The sequence below is a fragment of the Microcaecilia unicolor genome, chromosome 1, assembly GCF_901765095.1.
Source record: "Microcaecilia unicolor chromosome 1, aMicUni1.1, whole genome shotgun sequence".
NCBI classification, from domain to species: Eukaryota; Metazoa; Chordata; class Amphibia; order Gymnophiona; family Siphonopidae; genus Microcaecilia; species Microcaecilia unicolor.
The window spans coordinates 358,822,825-358,842,458 of NC_044031.1; the positions used below are offsets into that span (position 1 = coordinate 358,822,825).

The 19,634-nt window shown below is 45.9% G+C and overlaps 1 protein-coding gene across 1 annotated transcript in view; it reads right to left on the minus strand.

Annotated features, from left to right (window-relative positions):
- The window catches only part of TERT (telomerase reverse transcriptase), a 399,618-nt gene that overhangs the window by 359,027 nt on the left and 20,957 nt on the right, over window positions 1–19,634 (minus strand). The window contains 2 exon segments of the mRNA XM_030209711.1: window positions 14,027–14,682; window positions 14,684–15,900. Coding sequence (XP_030065571.1) covers window positions 14,027–14,682; window positions 14,684–15,900 — 1,873 coding nt within the window.

Consider the following 19,634-nt stretch of genomic DNA (forward strand, 5'->3'; position numbering starts at 1 on the left):
ATTTATTCATTTTATATTACATTACATTTATGTCCAATACATAAATGGGAAAGAAAAGAGAAAATATCAATTAAAACAAACATTAAGGAAAAATATCATCTTTGTTAGTCCACATTATTGTCCACAATTGGGGGATCCAAGATCAGAAAAATAATCTCAAAGAAAATAACAAAAACACGGAATGGTTAATCTTACAATTCATATTTTCTGAGGGAGGAAGGTTAATCGGTAATTGCAGCTGGTACAGTGGTAACTTAAAGGAAGTTGCTGCAGAGGGTTCTTCATCTGTTCTTTTAACTCCACAAACTCTTGTAATTTCCTAGGTTCAACAAATAAGTAATCAGGAAATAAAACACTTACAAGGGAATCGCTCTAGGAAGGTCCCACCTAGGGCAATGATTCTTGGCTTAAAAGCCAAGAATTCACACCTCCTAGTCTGCAATTCCCTTGATATGTCAGGAAATATATTTATCTTTGAACCCAAAAAAACTATCAGCCATATGTCAGAAATACAATTTCAAAACATTGTTCCTATCTAAATCAAAGGCAAAAGTCACTAATAATATAACTCTATATACAGGGTATTTTAGGAAAATTTATCTCTCTCAAGTTATTTTTCCTTAATTGGTTCTCCAGAAGTTCCAATTTTTTACAAGAAACATAAAATTGTCCTTCATTACCAGATTAACTGATTTTCATAGAGAAATCATTTCCGAAATAAAAGTCTTTATTTTTTTATCTTGGACTTCCACTTTGTTAGATAAGTATTGATATAATCACATATTTATTCCTAAAAACGTTTTGACATCTGAAGAAGAGAGTTAGTCACACTCTGCAGCACTTCCCATAGTGCGTCCATTGTGACATTATTTGGCTTCACCAGGTCCAATTTCTCCACAGAAACTGCTCCAGATATCTTCGGGGGCAGAGCTCACTCTCCGATCCCCCAGTTGGTTTATTATCCGGAGTCAATGCTGCGCCAGGACCTCCTCGGATCGCGTGAAAATCCTAACCCACTTCGGGCATTTCCACTGTCGACCTCCATAGCGAAGCATTACTGTTTCCGGGTCTTGGAGAGGTCATGCCAACAGGGGGACTCAATGTCACTCCCTCTCCACTGAGATTCGGCAATAAAGCCTTGCTGTTCCCTGAAGCAGGAACTGATATCCCCGACGTTATGACCCCAAATCTCTCCAAAGCAGACTGAGAAGTGGTGGGAACCCCAGCCGTGTTCGAGGAGGGCAACACCACGGCTTTGCCTTTCTACTTCCCCATTCTCTGGGGAGCGCGCCTACTTCTTCAGGTATTCTGGTGTAAAACGGAAACTCAACTAACGTACATCCTCCCTCGATGCCATCTTGGATCCTCCAGTTTGGGACACTCTTTGTCTGGTTTCTCCTCAGAGGCCTGTCTGATATGGGTAACCCTTCAGCATAGCCCTCTGAGTCATTGAAACACGGAAGCCCCTCCACCACTTACAAGGTGGTGTCCCTTCGGAGGGGATATTGCCCGTTTTAATGGGCTTAACAGCTTGTAACTAGAGATTTTAAAAGCTTTAAAAAAATCTATTTAATGGCAGGTTACAGATCTTTAGATCAACACCACTCCAGAATTTGTCAAGGGATTTTAACACTCTTTCTGAATGCTGAAGACATAAGACTCACACAAATAAGGAGTGCTCTGAAATCATTTCATACAAAAGAGAAGGGAGTGAAGGGAGCCAAAACATGCTTAAACTGTTGGAACAAACAAATATGTTTCAAAGATATATGCTTTACTGGGGGGGGGGGGGGGGGGGGGGAAGAGTTATGGTAAAATTATGTATAATCATACCTGATAATTTTCTTTCCATTAATCATAGCTGATCAATCCATAGACTGGTGGGTTGTGTCCATCTACCAGCAGGTGGAGATAGAGAGCAAACTTTTGCCTCCCTATATGTGGTCATGTGCTGCCGGAAACTCCTCAGTATGTCGATATCAAAGCTCCATCCGCAGGACTCAGCACTTAGAGAATTACACCCACGAAGGGACACTCTGCCCAGCTCACCACCGCCGAAACGGGGGAGGGGAATTAACCCAGCTCATCCCCACACAAGTGGGGGAGGGGAATCCGTCCAGCTCATCCCCGCGGAGCGGGGGAGGGACATCACACCCGCCGATGCGGGGGGATCTGGCTTATCCTGCAACCGCAACCGCGGGAGGAGCTGACTGACCCTAACACCGCCGAAGCGGGAGGGGTACAAAGCTGCCCTACAGCCGCACGAAGCGGGAGGGAGTGCCGGCAGAATTTATGTCTCAATCCAGCCCCGTAAAACGGAGGGGAGAGGAATGCAGCAGCTCACTGTAACACAAACTCGTCTCAACTCTTGAAGAATCCAAGTGAAAGAAGAACTTGAACACGAAGTCCTCCTGAAGTAACTGAAGGCTAAACTTGAACCTAAAATTCAACCAGAATATAAACAGTACAGATATCTGGGAGGGGCTATGGATTGATCAGCTATGATTAATGGAAAGAAAATTATCAGGTATGATTATACATAATTTTACCTTCCATATCATCAAGCTGATCAATCCATAGACTGGTGGGATGTACCGAAGCAGTACTCACCCAGGGCGGGACATAGAAATCCCTGACCTCAACACTGAAGCTCCAAACCGGGCCTCCGCCCGTGCAGCCACAGTCAAACGGTAATGCTTGGAGAATGTATGAGCCGAAGCCCACGTTGCCGCCTTGCATATCTCTTCCAAGGAGACGGATCCGGCCTCTGCCATCGAGGCCGCCTGAGCTCTCGTGGAGTGATCCTTCAGCTGGATAGGCGGCACCTTCCCCGCGGCCACATAAGCCGCTGCAATGGCTTCCTTGACCCATCTTGCCACTGTAGGCTTAGCAGCCTGCAGACCCTTACGAGGACCTGCAAACAGGACAAACAGATGATCCGATTTCCGGAAATCATTGGTCACTGCCAAGTATCTGATGATGACTCGTCTCACATCCAGATATTCAAGAGCGGAGTACTCCTCTGGGTAGTCCTCCCTACGAAAGGAAGGGAGACAGAGCTGCTGATTCACATAGAAGCGAGAACCAATCTTGGGCAGGAAGGCAGGCACTGTGCGAATAGTCACTCCTGCCTCAGTGAACTGCAGAAAAGGCTCTCGACATGAGAGCGCCTGGAGCTCGGAAACTCTTCTGGCTGAAGTGATAGCCACCAAAAAGACTGTTTTCAACGTCAGGTCTTTCAGAGATGCCCTCGACAAGGGTTCCAAAGGCGGCTTCTGCAATGCTCTTAGCACCAGGATGAGATTCCACGCAGGCACCACTGAGTGCAGAGGAGGGCGCAGGTGATTAACTCCCTTGAGAAAGTGCACCACATCTGGCTGCGAAGCCAGGGAAGCACCCTTCAGGCGGACCCTGAAGCAAGCCAGAGCCGCTACCTGGACTTTAAGGGAACTGAGCGACAGGCCTTTCTCCAGACCTTCTTGCAGGAACGCCAACACTGAAGAAATTGGAGCAGTGAAGGGAGAAAGTGAGCCTGCTTCACACCATGCTGCAAAGATACGCCAAACCCTGGCGTAAGCAGTAGAAGTAGAGCGCTTCCTCGCTCTCAGCATAGTGGCGATGACCTTGTCTGAGAAGCCCTTCTTCCTCAGACGCTGCCGCTCAATAGCCAGGCCGTAAGACCAAAGGGAGAGGGATCCTCCATCACCACGGGACCCTGATGTAACAGGCCCTGCTCCACTGACAGCCGCAGAGGATCGTCGACTGAGAGCCTGAACAAGTCCGCATACCAGGGACGTCTGGGCCAATCCGGACCCACCAGGATTACCCTGCCGGGATGCTTTGCCACCCGGTCTAGCACCCTGCCCAACATGGGCCAGGGCGGGAACACATAGAGGAGCTCTTGTGTCGGCCACTGTTGGAGAAGAGCATCTACTCCCAGGGATCGAGGGTCCCGTCCTCTGTTGAAAAAGCGCGGCACTTGGCCATTGGCCGATGACGCCATCAGATCTAGGCTCGGCTGGCCCCAGCGCTTCGTGATGTCCAAGAACGCCTGAGCAGATAGTTGCCACTCTCCGGGCTCCAAGGTATGGCGACTGAGAAAGTCCGCCTTGACATTCATGACTCCGGCAATGTGGGCCGCTGAAAGCTGCTCCAGGTTCGCTTCCGCCCACTGGCAAAGACTCATAGCCTCCTGGCTAGAGGGGCGCTCTTGGTACCTCACTGGCGGTTGATATAGGCCACAGCCGTGGCATTGTCCGACAGGACCCGTACAGGCTTCAACACCAGTACCGGGATGAACTCCAATAACACCAACCGAATGGCTCTGAGTTCCAGGAGGTTGATAGACCACTTGCCTCTGCAGGAGACAAGAGCCCCTGCGCTGTCCTTCCCAAGCAGTGGGCTCCCCAGCCCATCAAAGAGGCGTCTGTCGTGACGACAATCCACTCCGGGGTCACCAGAGGCAATCCTGCAGACAACTTGTCTGTCTGCGTCCACCAGCTCAGCGCCTTGCGCACTGCTGGGTCCACGGGAAGGCGCACAGCATAATCCTCCGACATCGGAGTCCAGCGCAGCAGCAGAGATAGCTGTAGTGGTCTCATATGAGCCCTGGCCCAGGGCACTACTTCCATCGTGGCCGTCATAGAGCCCAACAGCTGCACGTAGTCCCAAGCCCGAATAGGAGAGGCTACTAGGAACTAGTCCACCTGAGCCTGAAGCTTGACAATCCGATTGTCTGGCAGGAACACTCTGCCCACTTGGGTGTCGAATCGAACTCCCAGATACACCAGGGACTGAGTCGGGCGCAGCTGGCTCTTCTTCCAGTTGATGATCCATCCCAGGGAGCTCAAAAGAGCAACTACCCGGTCCATAGCTTTGCCGCACTCTGCATAAGAGGGGGCTCGGATCAACCAGTCGTCCAGATAAGGATGGACTTGTACTCCTTCCTTTAGCAGGAAGGCCGCTATGACCCCCATTACTTTGGAAAAGGTCCGCGGAGCAGTAGCCAACCCGAAAGGGAGGGCTCTGAACTGGAAGTGTCGTCTCAGGACTGTAAAACGCAGAAAGCGTTGGAGAGGAGGCCAGATGGGAATATGCAGGTACGCTTCCTTGATGTCCAAGGAAGCCAAGAACTCTCCTGCCTTCACTGCCGCTATAACAGAGCGGAGAGTCTCCATGCGAAAGTGCCTCACTTTCCAGGCCCGATTGACCCCTTTGAGGTCGAGGATAGGCCGGACAGAACCTCCTTTCTTTGGAACCACAAAGTAAATGGAGTAACGTCCCTTGCCAATCTGATTTTTTGGCACCGGAACGACCGCACCCAGGCGGATCAGGTTGTCCAAGGTCTGCTGCACTACCACAGCTTGACCGGAGACTTGCAGGGAGAGAGTACAAACCCGTCTCTTAAGGGTTGGCAGAACTCTAGCTTGTAGCCGTCTCTGATGACTTCCAGCACCCACGCGTCTGAAGTTATAGTGGTCCACTCGCCCAGAAACGAGGACAGCCGTCCTCCAATCTGCACTGGGGCGTGGACCAAGGCCCCGTCATTGGGTACGAGACCCTGGGGGAGGACCGGAGGGAGCACCTCCGGGACGGCGGTCTCTGCGAAAGGAATGCTGCTTGGGGGAGAAATTCCTCTTGAAGGAAGAGGGGGCAGAGGAACCCGACTTGCCCAGGCGGTACCGATGGGCTTCCTGCAACCGTCCTCTGGAGGTATCGGGACGAGTACTAACCCGAGCCCTGACCTCTGGTAATTTCTTGCCCTTAGACGTGCCGAGATCGGTCACGATTTTGTCCAGCTCGACCCCAAAGAGCAGCTTGCCTTTAAAAGGCAATCTAGCCAGGCGGGATTTAGAGGCGTGGTCAGCAGACCAATGTTTCAGCCAAAGCCACCGCCGCGCAGAGACTGTCTGAGCCATGCCTTTAGCTGAGGCTCTCCAGACATCATACAGCAAGTCTGCCAAATAGGCTAAGCCCGATTCCAGGGCCGGCCAATCAGCCCTCAAGGAATGATCCGAGGGGGAAGCCCGCTGCACCATAGTCCGGCACGCCCTGGCCACATAGGAGCCGCAAACTGAGGCCTGCAAACTTAAAGCAGCTGCCTCAAAGGACGACCTTAAGGCCGCCTCCAATCTTCTGTCTTGGGCGTCCTTTAGGGCCGTGCCACCTTCCACCGGCAACGCCGTTTTCTTAGTCACCGCAGTGATTAAAGAATCCACGGTAGGCCACAGATAGGCCTCACGTTCACTCACAGCCAAAGGATAGAGGCGGGACATAGCCCTAACCACTTTAAGGCTCGTTTCCGGGACATCCCATTGAGCCGCAATTAAGGTGTGCATGGCATCATGCACGTGGAATGTTCTAGGCGGGCGCTTCGTCCCCAGCATAATGGCAGAGCCAACAGGGGCTGAGGGAGAGACGTCCTCCGGAGAGGAAATCTTCAAAGTGTCCATGGCCTGTAACAACAGGTTGGGCAAATCCTCTGGGCTAAAAAGCCGCGCTGCAGAGGGGTCATTCGCTCCATCCGAGCGGGGATCTATCTCCTCCAAGGAATCCGCAAAGGATCGTTGGGAGACCTCAGACACGCTGCCCTCATCTACATCGGAGGAGACAAAAGTCCTCCAAGGCCTGGAAATCAACCCGAGGGCGTTTACCTCTGGGAACCTCAACCCCTTTATCAGAAGAGGGAGCGGGGGCAGCGTTTTGCATGAGGAAAGCCTGATGCAGCAGCAAAACAAACTTGGGGGAGAAACCCCCCAGACTGTGCACTTCCGCAGCCTGGGCAACAGCCCTAGACACACTCTCAACCGGCGCTCGCAATAGCGGGGGAGAGACATGCTGCGCATCCAAAATGGCGTCCGGCGCGAAACTCCGTGAAGGAGCCGCGCGGGAAGAACGGCGCTTAACTTTAGCCGCTTTTGTGCCGTCGCCCAAATTAAGGGCGTTCATGGCATTAATGTCTCCAACCTCAAGGGCGGCCCCGAAGAAGCCGTCCGAGCCACGTGGCCGGCCAAGATGGCGGAGGCGAGGAGCGGGGGATGGGCGTTTATGGCGGGAAAAAACCGCCACGCCGGAGGAACGACCGGGACATTCATCGGTCACTAAACTATCACCCATCAAGGGCGAATCAGGTTGTAAAACCCCCGCATCCCCTCTAGAAGCGCTCCAGCGATCCGGGGAGCGACCCTTTGCGCCCTCGCCCTCCGACGCCATTGCCACGAGGAGAAGAATCGGGGAACCCCCTGCCCGCTATAAAAAGGTAAAATTACCTGCTTGCCGCTCCGAGCTGTAACGAACTGGTGTCCCAGTGAGTAGCTGCAATGAACGTTTAAAGAAACGTCGAATTAAACGCCTTTAAAGACGTTTAAAAATTTTTTTTTTTTTTTTTTTTTTTTTTAAACGGAGCCAGCGGGAGGGGGGAGAAAAGGAGGGACCTGGCACCACCAGGTTTGCACTTGCTCAAAAGAGCCCTCAACCCCAGGCCTCAACAAAACCTAAGGATTAGGCTTGGAGGCCTAGCCAGAGCTGCTGCTGTGTGTGACCACCACCTGCTGAGATAGAGAACATACTGAGGAGTTTCCGGCAGCACATGACCACATATAGGGAGGCAAAAGTTTGCTCTCTATCTCCACCTGCTGGTAGATGGACACAACCCACCAGTCTATGGATTGATCAGCTTGATGATATGGAAAGGTGGGATTATTTAGTCTTTAATGTCTTTTGTAATTATTTTTTGGAAGCCTGAGGCAGGCTAAATTGCAATAATATGACAATATTGGTAGCAATTCTATAATTAGGTGCCACAATTTAAGCACGCTAATGTCATGCACTGAGTGCCAATTCTATAACAGTACCTGTGTGCCAAGATGACATTATAGAATACTAGCATAAGTTGGCATCAACACTCCTACATTTAGGCATGCCCACTTACACCAGATCTATAGCTGGCCTCAATGTTAGTACCTAAATGCAGCACTTCAGCATCTAACTTACAGTATTCTTTAAGTTATATGTGTAACTAGGAGGCCTACCCATGCCTCACCATTTGTATGCCCCTGTGAGGGAGCGTGTGGTACAAGACAGGGATTCCTTAACGATTCTCCCTCACTGAGGCTGGAACTGAGATACCTTAAGTCAGGAAACAGCATAGGTAGCCTGCTGCGTCAGGAAGGCAGGACCCAGAGAGAGTAAGATGTTAACAACCCTCTGATAGGACAGAACAGGCAAGCACTGAGGAAAAAAAAAAAGTCTTCCATTCTATGCTTCCACCACTGAAATGTAAGCTGCAGAAGCTCCACTAAGGTAGGCCGTTTATATTGGAATCCTGCTGAAAAGTGTAACTTTGGACTTTAGGCTAAGTTAGGCCGAGCTGTGTTGAATACTTAAAAACAGAACTTTTAACTCTGGAACTCTAGACCAGAGACAAGCTGGTTATGCTGTTTTGGGACAGACTAGTGCATGCTGTGGCTCAGCAGCAGCAAGCCACAGGGAGAACTCCCGAGGACAAATATTGAGTTTTGTATGTTTGTTTATTTCTCCCCACTTCTGAAAGGAATAGGCTAGCCCTTCCCTAGAGTGCTTTATTTTACTTTCAACCCTCTGTGTGGCTGTAGTTTATTAAGAGCCCAGCCACAGTGCTACAACTCTCCCCTTGCAGTTAAGCACAAAGGCATTTCAATTCAATTCAGGTCTTATATACCGCTAATATCCCCTTTCTAGGGTTCAGTGCGGTTTACATTGATTGGATTGTAAAATTATAACCTTGTATAAGGAGATTAAGCGATAAGTCTCGAGGTAATGGCATAACTGCAAGGAATCGATAGGCAGTCTTTAGTGAGTAAGAGTGCAGTGAGGAGGAGATCAACCAGTGGATTTTGGGAAAACGAACATTTTTAGTTTCTTTCTAAAGCTAAGGTAGTTGTTGTCCCTTCTAATGGCAATGGGGAGGGAGTTCCATAAGGCAGTTCCAATCACTGGGAAGACTGAGTTGAAAGTCTTCAACAATAACTAGAACCCTAGTAGGGCTGGGAAGATAAGAAGAGCTGGTCTTTTAGTCTTTTTGAACAGACCAGATTTAGAGATGTTATCTTGGTCGATAGATTAGATGTAGAATTTGAAAAATAATGCAGACGGCTTTAAATCTGATCTTTTCAGTTACAGGGAGCCAATGAAGTTAAGTCAGGTACGGGTGTAGCAAAACCAAAGCCAACTGGCATACCAGAACTGTATCACCTTAATATTGCATTAAAGAACTTTAACTTTACACTAAATTACTATTTTTGCTGCACTGCTTACTGTCTAAGCTGCGCTGCTTATACTATACTGCGTATACTGTACTGCTTACTGGATAAGTTGCACTAATTATGCTGCACTGCTTATACTGTATTATTATATTGCGTTTACTGTTTAAACTATGTACCGCTTACTGTTTAAGTTGCACTGCTTATACTGCACTGCTTATACTGTATTCCTAATGTTTAAGTAGCACTGTATTGCCATACTGTACTGCTTATACTGCCTACTGTTCGTACAAAAGTTCACTCACTAACACCTTCAAGCACAACCAAACAACACGAACCATAGCTAACATGAACACCAAAAAATTACTCATGATAATTTACTTCCCCTCTCTAATCTAAAATATCGACTCACTGAATTTTGAACTGTAACCTACTAACGCTCCCTAAACAACGAACACTGATATTAGCCCCAGCAAATTACTATTCCTAATCACCTACTATCTCCCCCTAATCCACCACGCACCCACAAACCCTATCATAGGCAACACCACCCACACAATTCACAAATCACCCATACAACATGCCTATCAATCACGATCATCATCAGCAGAAAAGAATGAAAGGACTTAAACGTATACATCCAGAAGACAGACAACTGATAAAAATTAACACTACCTCAAATCCAACCGATCACTACCAACAAATACAAATAGGATACATCAACGCCAGATTGGCAGTCAATAAAACCACGACACTAACCGACTGGATCACAGATGACCATCTCGACCTCCTCCTTATCAGCGAAACCTGGATCCATGACCCCAAAGACCCAATAATCTTAGAGCTCTGTCCTCCAGGATACAAAACTACCCACTGGACAAGAGAAGGAAAAAGAGGAGGAGGTATAGCAATAATCTATAAATCTCAATTCAAAGTCACAACATCAGAATCTATTCGCCCCCAACTCGAAATAGCCTCAGTCAGAATTAACCACCCCAACCTACATGAACACCTAAACCTAATCCTATTCTACAGACCCCCGGGCAATTGGCAAGACTCACAAATGCACTTTCAAGATTTCATATCGAATACTTGCTTGTCCACCCAGAACCTTATCATAGCAGGTGACATCAACCTTCACCTTGAAGATACTAACTCAAGCAATGTACGCAAATGCAAATACTTCCTCCAACTATGGGAGCTCCACTGGCCAAACACACAACCCACCCATAAAAAAGGACATACACTAGACATCATCACCCACAAATTCTCATCAGATCCAAATCTCACAATAACAGACACAAAATGGACAGCCAGACCACGGTCTGACCACTACAGTGTTAACCTCTCCCTCCACTGGAGAACAAAAAAGACACAACAAAAACAACATACCTACATTACGAGATGCAAAATAGACCCACTAATATTCTGGCAACAACTTTACACCGAGGAATGGTCAACACCTACAGACTCACCCCAATTTCTTCAAGAATGGGATAACAGATGCAGAACAATACTAGACAATATAGCACCACGTCAAACCAGAACCTCACACAGAAAAAACTCAATACCATGGTTTAACGAAGAATTGAAAGAACTAAAAACTCAGGTCAGAAGACTAGAAAGAGCATGGAAGAAAAAAAGACGAAAACACACTCAAAGACTGGAAACAACTACAAAGAAAATACAAATACGCTATCAGACAAACTAAAAGAACATATTACAAAACCAAAATAGGACCAAACTACAAAGATACACACAAATTCTTCTCACTCGTAAACAATCTCCTAAACACCACTACAGCCACCTCCAACAACACAGAAACCCCATCAGCAATCAATCTCACAAATTACTTCAAGGAAAAAATCATAAAGCTCAGACTCATGATACCTACAAATACAACGGACTACACAAACATACTTGAATGTCTAGACCCGAAACCCGGGGAATGCCCAGCAGACCGATCATGGACCAACTCTGACAAGCTCTCATCAAGGAAATCTCACATTGGCTCGGAAAATACGCCAAATCACAATGCAAATTAGACATATGCCCTAATAGTCTAATATGATCCGCACCCAAACAATTCAAAACAGACCTCACGAACCACGTAAATCACAGGCTTCAAAATGGGCTCTTCCCCACGGATAAAGGAAACATCCTACTAACTCCGCTACCGAAAGATGCTAAGAACACCACAATGGACTTAACCAACTACCGCCCAGTAGCATCTATCCCACTCATAACCAAACTCATGGAAGGCATAGTGATGAAACAACTCACTGAATACCTAAATAAACACTCAATCCTGCACGAATCTCAATCATGATTTCAGACAAACCACAGCACAGAAACTGTTCTAGCAGCCGCAATGAATTCATTCAAACAAGCAATCGCAACTGGTAACAACATACTCGTCCTACAATTCGACATGTCCAGTGCCTTCGACATGGTTAATCATGAAATACTATTACATATACTAGAATACTTCGGAGTAGGAGGCACAGTAATCAAATGGTTTAAAGAATTCCTAATCACAAGATCATACCAAGTAATAATGAACGCAGACAGATCACCCCCATGGACACCCGAATGTGGAGTACCCCAAGGATCCCCCCTATCACCAACCTTATTCAACCTAATGATGATACCGTTAGCCAAACTGCTAGCCAATCAAAACCTCAATCCTTACATATATGCAGATGATGTTACTATCTACATCCCGTTCAAACATGATCTAAATGAAATCACCAACGAGATCAACCAAAGCCTCCAAGTCATGCACACCTGGGCGGATGCATTCCAACTAAAACTTAACGCAGAAAAAACACAATGTCTTGTACTCGCCTCCCAACATAACACAAAAACCTTCTCTACCATAATCACACCATACTGCTCTCTTCCAGTCTCACAAAACCTGAAAATTCTTGGAGTTACTATTGATCGAAACCTCACTCTCGATACCCACGTGAAGAACACGATAAAAAAGATGTTCCACTCCATGTGGAAACTCAAAAGAGTAAAACCATTCTTCCCGAGATACGTCTTCCGCACCCTGGTACAGTCAATGGTAATAAGCCATCTGGATTACTGCAACGCACTATATATGGGCTGCAAAGAACAGACTATCAAAAAACTCCAAACAGCCCAGAATACTGCCGCCAGACTCATATTTGGAAAAACTAAATATGAAAGTGCAACACCTCTAAGAGAGAAACTGCACTGGCTCCCACTTAAAGAACGCATTGCGTTCAAGATATGTACGATTGTACACAGAATTATTCACGCAGACGCCCGATCTACATGCTGAACCTAGTGGACCTACCTCCCAGAAACGCCACAAGAACATCCTGCAAATTTCTCAATTTGAACTTCCCCAGCTGTAAAGGACTAAAATACAAGCTGATGCATGCCACTACCTTCTCCTACACGAGCATGCAGATATGGAATGCTCTACCCACAGACCTGAAATCAATTGTCGAAACAAATAACTTTCGCAAATCTCTGAAGACATACTTCATCAACAAGGCCTACAACGAGAGCCAACAGCTTCACTAATTCACTTTCCCAACCCAACCATTTAGGAAAATCCACTTCTACTATCACCCGCCTAATCACTTCCTCTTTCTTCCCTACTTAATCTCTACACACTACTAACTATATCTGATATTCTGTAATGACAATGTCATAACAAAACTATGTAAGCCACATTGAGCCTGCAAATAGGTGAGATAATGTGGGATACAAATGCAATAAATAATAATTTGAAAATTAGTCTTGCTGTATTCTGAATTATTTGTAATTTTCTGATATATAGATATATATAGATATATAGATAGAGAGAGAGAGAGAGAGAGAGAGATCGATCAGCATTTGGGTCAATAGTGTGAAGGCTTTCTGGTCAGTGATCGAATTTGTGCACATATGTTGTAGAACACCACTGTATATTCTGCTCACTTACACTCATGAATTTTCATTTTGTTTTAATAACAGTTTCCTGGTATTACTTTTCCAATATTTTTTATTATTCTTTGATTCCTTATCTTTCTCATGGTTTATGGAGGGCCACCCTCTTTTTTGGTTTTAAATCCTTTAACGCAACCAAAAATATACTATAATCTTTTTTATTTTAATACAATAACAGCCAGTACAATAATTCACACTCACAGGACTGGCACCAATAATAATGATTGGTTATCTGATATTCCAAAGTTATCGAGGTTTCAAAGTTCAAGACCACTGCGTGAGAAACTGCACTGGCTCCCTGTCAAGGACCGAATAACATTTAAAATTTGCGCTCTGGTGCATAAAATTCTCTATGGTGAAGCCCCTGCGTATATGGACACCCTTGTCAGCTTACCACCTCGAAACTCTCACAGATCAGCTCGCTTGTACTTAAATCTGCATTACCCAATCTATAGTGGCCTCAAGTATAAAACCACCTATGCCTCTACCTTTTCCTATATTAGCGAACAACTGTGGAATGGTCTACCTAAATTTGTGAAAATTGCCCCTGATCATCTGACCTTCAAAAATTATCTTAAGACCTTCTTATTTGGAAAAGCTTACGCTCAAGACCCGCCCCGCATCTCTTCCTATTGAATTCAATTTCTCTTTCCGCATTTCCCCACCTTTGCTATTACTCTCTAATCTCTTTCACTTCAGTGTCGTTGACTGTTTGTTGTAGAATTGATGTATGATTTCTGTAGATTACTGTAAGCCACATTGAGCCTGCCTGTGGGTGGGAAAATGTGGGCTATAAATGCTCTAAATAAATAAATAAATACCTTTGACTAGACGAAGCCATAAGCAGTCTTCAGCTCTCATCTTCCACATTAGTTCCAGCAGTGAGAATCGGTCATATTTTCCCATGGAAATTAATTTTTTCACATTTTTCAGGAAGCGGCATTTGTTGTAACTGGAGCCCCATAGCTCATCAGGCACTACCCTGTGTAAGCATTCCCTAACAAAGGCATACACTTGCTGGATGCTGTTATGTTGCCTGAGAAGCATTAGGAGATCTACCTTATCTAAATCTTTAGAAGAATTAATTTGCTTTTCTTTTCCTGTTTGATCCAATTCAAATACCCCACTGACAGTGCTTCCTAATGAATATGAGTAATTGCAGACTACGTGACTACTCACTCTTCTTTCACCCTGGATGTACATTTCATCTATCGAGGGTTCATTACCATTCTTTTCTTTTTGTTTAAATCCTCCTTTTTCTTCATGCGGTACTTGATGAAGCATGTCAGACACTGCTTGTGTCTGCGTGTCATCTTTGTTTACATATAACTTTGAAATCCCAGCTGGACAATGTTTTTTTAGAACTACTCTATATGGACACTTCTTGTGGTTGTGTATCATTTCCTGGAAAACATGCTTCATCTGCCAGTAGCGTTTAGGTAATTTCTTCTTTTTCCTATAATTTCCAAATTGTTTTTTTTTCAGATTTCTGCTCAAATACACTGCAGTTCAAGAATATGGTTTCTATCAGTCTTTGGCTTCCAACACAACCACCTTTCAAATCATTCAATAAGAATGACTGGGAAAAATCTTCTTTTAGGCTCCTACCACAGTACAACATGTATCCTCTTTCAATGTAGATTGGAGACATTGAGCTTTTATTCCACAGATTAGAATCTGAATTGGCTGACTTTACTCCAAACAATTTGCATTGTAAAGAAATGTCTTCAGTTTGTTTAGTTTTAACAGCATCTCCTCCTCCACCACTGTCAGGATCAGCTTCTTGGAGTAACTGAGTAGATTCAATTATACTGCCAGCTTCTTGGAGCTGATGCTCACCCCAAATTCCTTTACTAACAGATTCCACCTCAGTTATATTAGCTGCATAATTTTTCTGCGCAGACACCCCATACAGTGCAATTTCTGGTATTTGCTTGCCATTAGCTGAAGAAAGGGAAAGGCTCAATTCCTCACTCTTCCTCAAGTTTCTCTTCCTTCTCTTGACAGAAACATCTGATCTGACATTATCACAATGCCTTTTTCTTGACCTTTTCCAAGTTGCCATCTGAGAATTCATTTTTGTTCCATCCTTTGTGTATCCGGTGGCTGTTAAATCTGAATTTCTTGCTCCAGTCGGCTGGTATGTTGCTGTTTGTGCTTCTCTCTCTGAGCTGGAACATACAGAATCTGGAACTTTATTTCTGCTCTGGCTGATGATGCACGTAATGTTAGTTTGTAACCTTTGTTTGCGTTTCAATGAGTTAACTTTTAAAAGATATTTCTTGTGAAAATGAACCTTTTTTCTAACATAGTCTAATAAAACATTGCATCGATGTGGTAAAAGCTGTTGCTTGAACCATGTTGGAGCAAACTTCTCATTTGAAAAATTATATATAGGCTCACCACTGATTTGGTAGCAGCAGCTGGGTGGTACCAACATAAACAGAGAACAGTGCTCTAATAAATACATCATAACATCATCCCCTATCCTGCTCAGTAACATTTCCCAAAGGACGCTGGTGCTAATGGTGGCTGTCGTAGAGTTAGGTGAGTAGTTGCATATATTTGAAGCAAACTTAACTCTCACAAAGTTTTTTTCATTTTGTAATGCGTATCCAAATGCCAGGACATTCCTCTTCCCTTTCTCACAAATTTTCTGAATTACTCTGGCCACTAATTCTTGTTGCGATGATACCTAATAAAAGAAAAAGAAAGTCAAAAAGGAAATCCTTTTGTTTAACAAAGTTAAGTTCATATACCTTAAAAATATCAGGAAAAAACAAACACTGTTTTCTAAGCATCATTACACTTTTCCTGACTGGAGTAGTACTTGTAATCACTTTTTACCAATACAGCAATACGACACGTTTTATCAGGTATTCTCCAAGGGGAGTAGGGGTACCAGTCTACATCTGAGTGATGCCACAGATTCTAAAATTTTATTTCTCCTCCTACTGTTCAGGCCTCTAAGACTTGTAGCTTCTAAGTCTTATATCCTGACGTACAACCTTGGTAAACTAGTTCACACCTGAAGACTCTCTCTCTCTCTGAAAGTCCTTTATTTGAATAACACAATGTTTACTCACAGTCAGCTGTAGATCGGAGGTTCTGCCCCAATGGCACAGACTCTCCGTGGTACTGAGAACAACATTAGCTCAGAGTTGGTTGAATGGTGTACAATATCTTTTTTTCAGCAAGATATATTCAAGGTAAAAACGGCGTACTCTAACAGAGGGTAGGGTTACCATATGGCTCCAGAAAAAGGAGGACGGATTGAGCCAGCCGGGTTTTACTTCCATTGCTTTCCATTGAAAGCAATGGGCAATTACTTCGATTGAAAGCAATTGCTTTCCATTGAAAGCAATGGAAGTAAAACCCGGCTGGCTCAATCCGTCCTCCTTTTTCTGGAGCCATATGGTAACCCTAACAGAGGGTAACGCAGAAAAGGGTCCTGTCCTGTCTAACAAATGGAACCTACCTCAGACTAAAGGGAACAGAAAAGGGCACACACTGACCCAGTGAGCAGGGGGAAAGCCACCAATGGGAACAGAGCTTGCCACCTAACAACAGCATAACTAATCATATAACAGTTCTATACAGACAGGATAGTGGAAGTCACATTGCCTGATAACTACACCCCTCACAATGCAACACTCATGTGACTCTGCAGTGAGAATGACAGAAAAAGTGTCACACTCACCCCAGAGCCACATTACAATCAGGGAAAGGCTGTCAGAGGACAGAATACCTACTAATCATGTATACGTCAACCTGCATAATTTCCACCATGTGGGCTCCCTCTGAACTTATCTATAAACCACCTCCTGAGAAGGCAGCTGGGTGTGTGTGAACTAGTATCCTACTCTCCCCAGAGAACAGCTATTAGAAGTACTAACTTAGCTTTGCTGAAAAACAAAACAGGTTAGGATTCCCACAAGGTTCCCAAAAGTGAGAATCCTTGCCTATTGGTAGTTTATTAAAACACAAATGAGAGGAAAAGCCCACAAAAATAGGCAAAACACATTTTGTGGGTACACCTCAGTCACTATTTTTTAGGATAATATTTTCCTTAAAGGCAAACCAAACTAATACAAATGAATCCTAAGGGTGATGAAGTTGGCTTCAGTTCTACCTCTCAAAAAGACCCTGCAAAATATGACAGATGTGTGGATTGTATCCACCTCTCAGCCTTGCAATTTCCTTCAAGAAGGCTGATGTCAGGTGGGCCATAGATTCATAACCATTAAATTTACCACATTACATAACATTTAACAACTGTGTGCAGACATCATGATGGGTTTTAGATTTGTTAGGAACTGGGCAACATTCTCACTGATGGGGTATCCCTAGCCCCCAGGCTCACTCAAAACAACAAACATGGTCAATTGGGCCTCGCAATGGCAAGGACATAACTGAGATTGACCTAACAACTTATCCAACTAACAGAGAGTGTAGCCTGGAACAGAATAAAACATGGGCCTAGGGGGGTGGAGTTGGATTCTAAACCCCGAACAGATTCTAAAGCACTGACTGCCCGAACCGACTGTCACGTCGGGTATCCTGCTGCAGGCAGGAATGAGATGTGAATGTGTGGACAGATGACCACATCGCAGCTTTGCAGATCTCTTCAATAGTGGCTGACTTCAAGTGGGCCACTGACGCAGCCATGGCTCTGACCCTCAAGAGCCAGCCCAGCCTGGGCGTAAGTGAAGGAAATGCAATCTGCTAGCCAATTGGATATGGTGCGTTTCCCCACAGCCACTCCCCTCCTGTTGGGATCAAAAGAAACAAACAATTGGGCGGACTGTCTGTTGGGCTGTGTCCGCTCCAGATAGAAGGCCAATGCTCTTTTGCAGTCCAATGTGTGCAGTTGACGTTCAGCAGGGCAGGAATGAGGACGGGGAAAAAATGTTGGCAAGACAATTGACTGGTTCAGATGGAACTCCGACACTACCTTCGGCAAGAACTTAGGGTGAGTGCGGAGGACTACTCTGTTATGATGAAATTTGGTGTAAGGGGCCTGGGCTACCAGGGCCTGAAGCTCACTGACTCTACGAGCTGAAGTAACTGCCACCAAGAAAATGACCTTCCAAGTCAAGTACTTCAGATGGCAGGAGTTCAGTGGCTCAAAAGGAGGTTTCATCAGCTGGGTGAGAACGACATTGAGATCCCATGACACTGTAGGAGGCTTGACAGGGGGCTTTGACAAAAGCAAACCTCTCATGAAGCAAACAACTAAAGGCTGTCCTGAGATCGGCTTACCTTCCACACGGTAATGGTATGCACTGATTGCACTAAGGTGAACCCTTACAGAGTTGGTCTTGAGACCAGACTCAGACAAGTGCAGAAGGTATTCAAGCAGGGTCTGTGTTGGACAAGAGCGAGGATCTAAGGCCTTGCTGTCACACCAGACGGCAAACCTCCTCCATAAAAAGAAGTAACTCCTCTTAGTGGAATCTTTCCTGGAAGCAAGCAAGATACGGGAGACACCCTCTGACAGACCCAAAGAGGCAAAGTCTACGCTCTCAACATCCAGGCCGTGAGAGCCAGAGACCGGAGGTTGAGATGCAGAAGCGCCCCTTCGACCTGTGTGATGAGTGCCGGAAAACACTCCAATCTCCATGGTTCTTCGGAGGACAACTCCAGAAGAAGAGGGAACCAGATCTGACGCGGCCAAAACGGAGCAATCAGAATCATGGTGCCTCGGTCTTGCTTGAGTTTCAACAAAGTCTTCCCCACCAGAGGTATGGGAGGATAAGCATACAGCAGACCTTCCCCCCAGTCCAGGAGGAAGGCATCCGATGCCAGTCTGCCGGGGGCCTGAAGTCTGGAACAGAACTGAGGGACTTTGTGGTTAGCTCGAGATGCAAAGAGATCTACCAAGGGGGTGCCCCACACCTGGAAGATCTGGCGCACTACTCTGGAGTTGAGCGACCACTCGTGAGGTTGCATGATCCTGCTCAACCTGTCGGCCAGACTGTTATTTACGCCTGCCAGATATGTGGCTTGGAGCAACATGCCGTGACGACGAGCCCAGAGCCACATGCTGACGGCTTCCTGACACAGGGGGCGAGATCCGGTGCCCCCCTGCTTGTTGATGTAATACATGGCAACCTGGTTGTCTGTCTGAATTTGGATAATTTGGTGGGACAGCCGATCTCTGAAAGCCTTCAGAGCATTTCAGACCGCTCGTAACTCCAGGAGATTCATCTGCAGATCGCGTTCCTGGAGGGACCAGCTTCCCTGGGTGTGAAGCCCATCGACATGAGCTCCCCACCCTAGGAGAGACGCATCCGTAGTCAGCACTTTTTGTGGCTGAGGAATTTGGAAAGGACGTCCCAGAGTCAAATTGGACCAAATCGTCCACCAATACAGGGATTTGAGAAAACTCGTGGACAGGTGGATCACGTCTTCTAGATCAACAGCAGC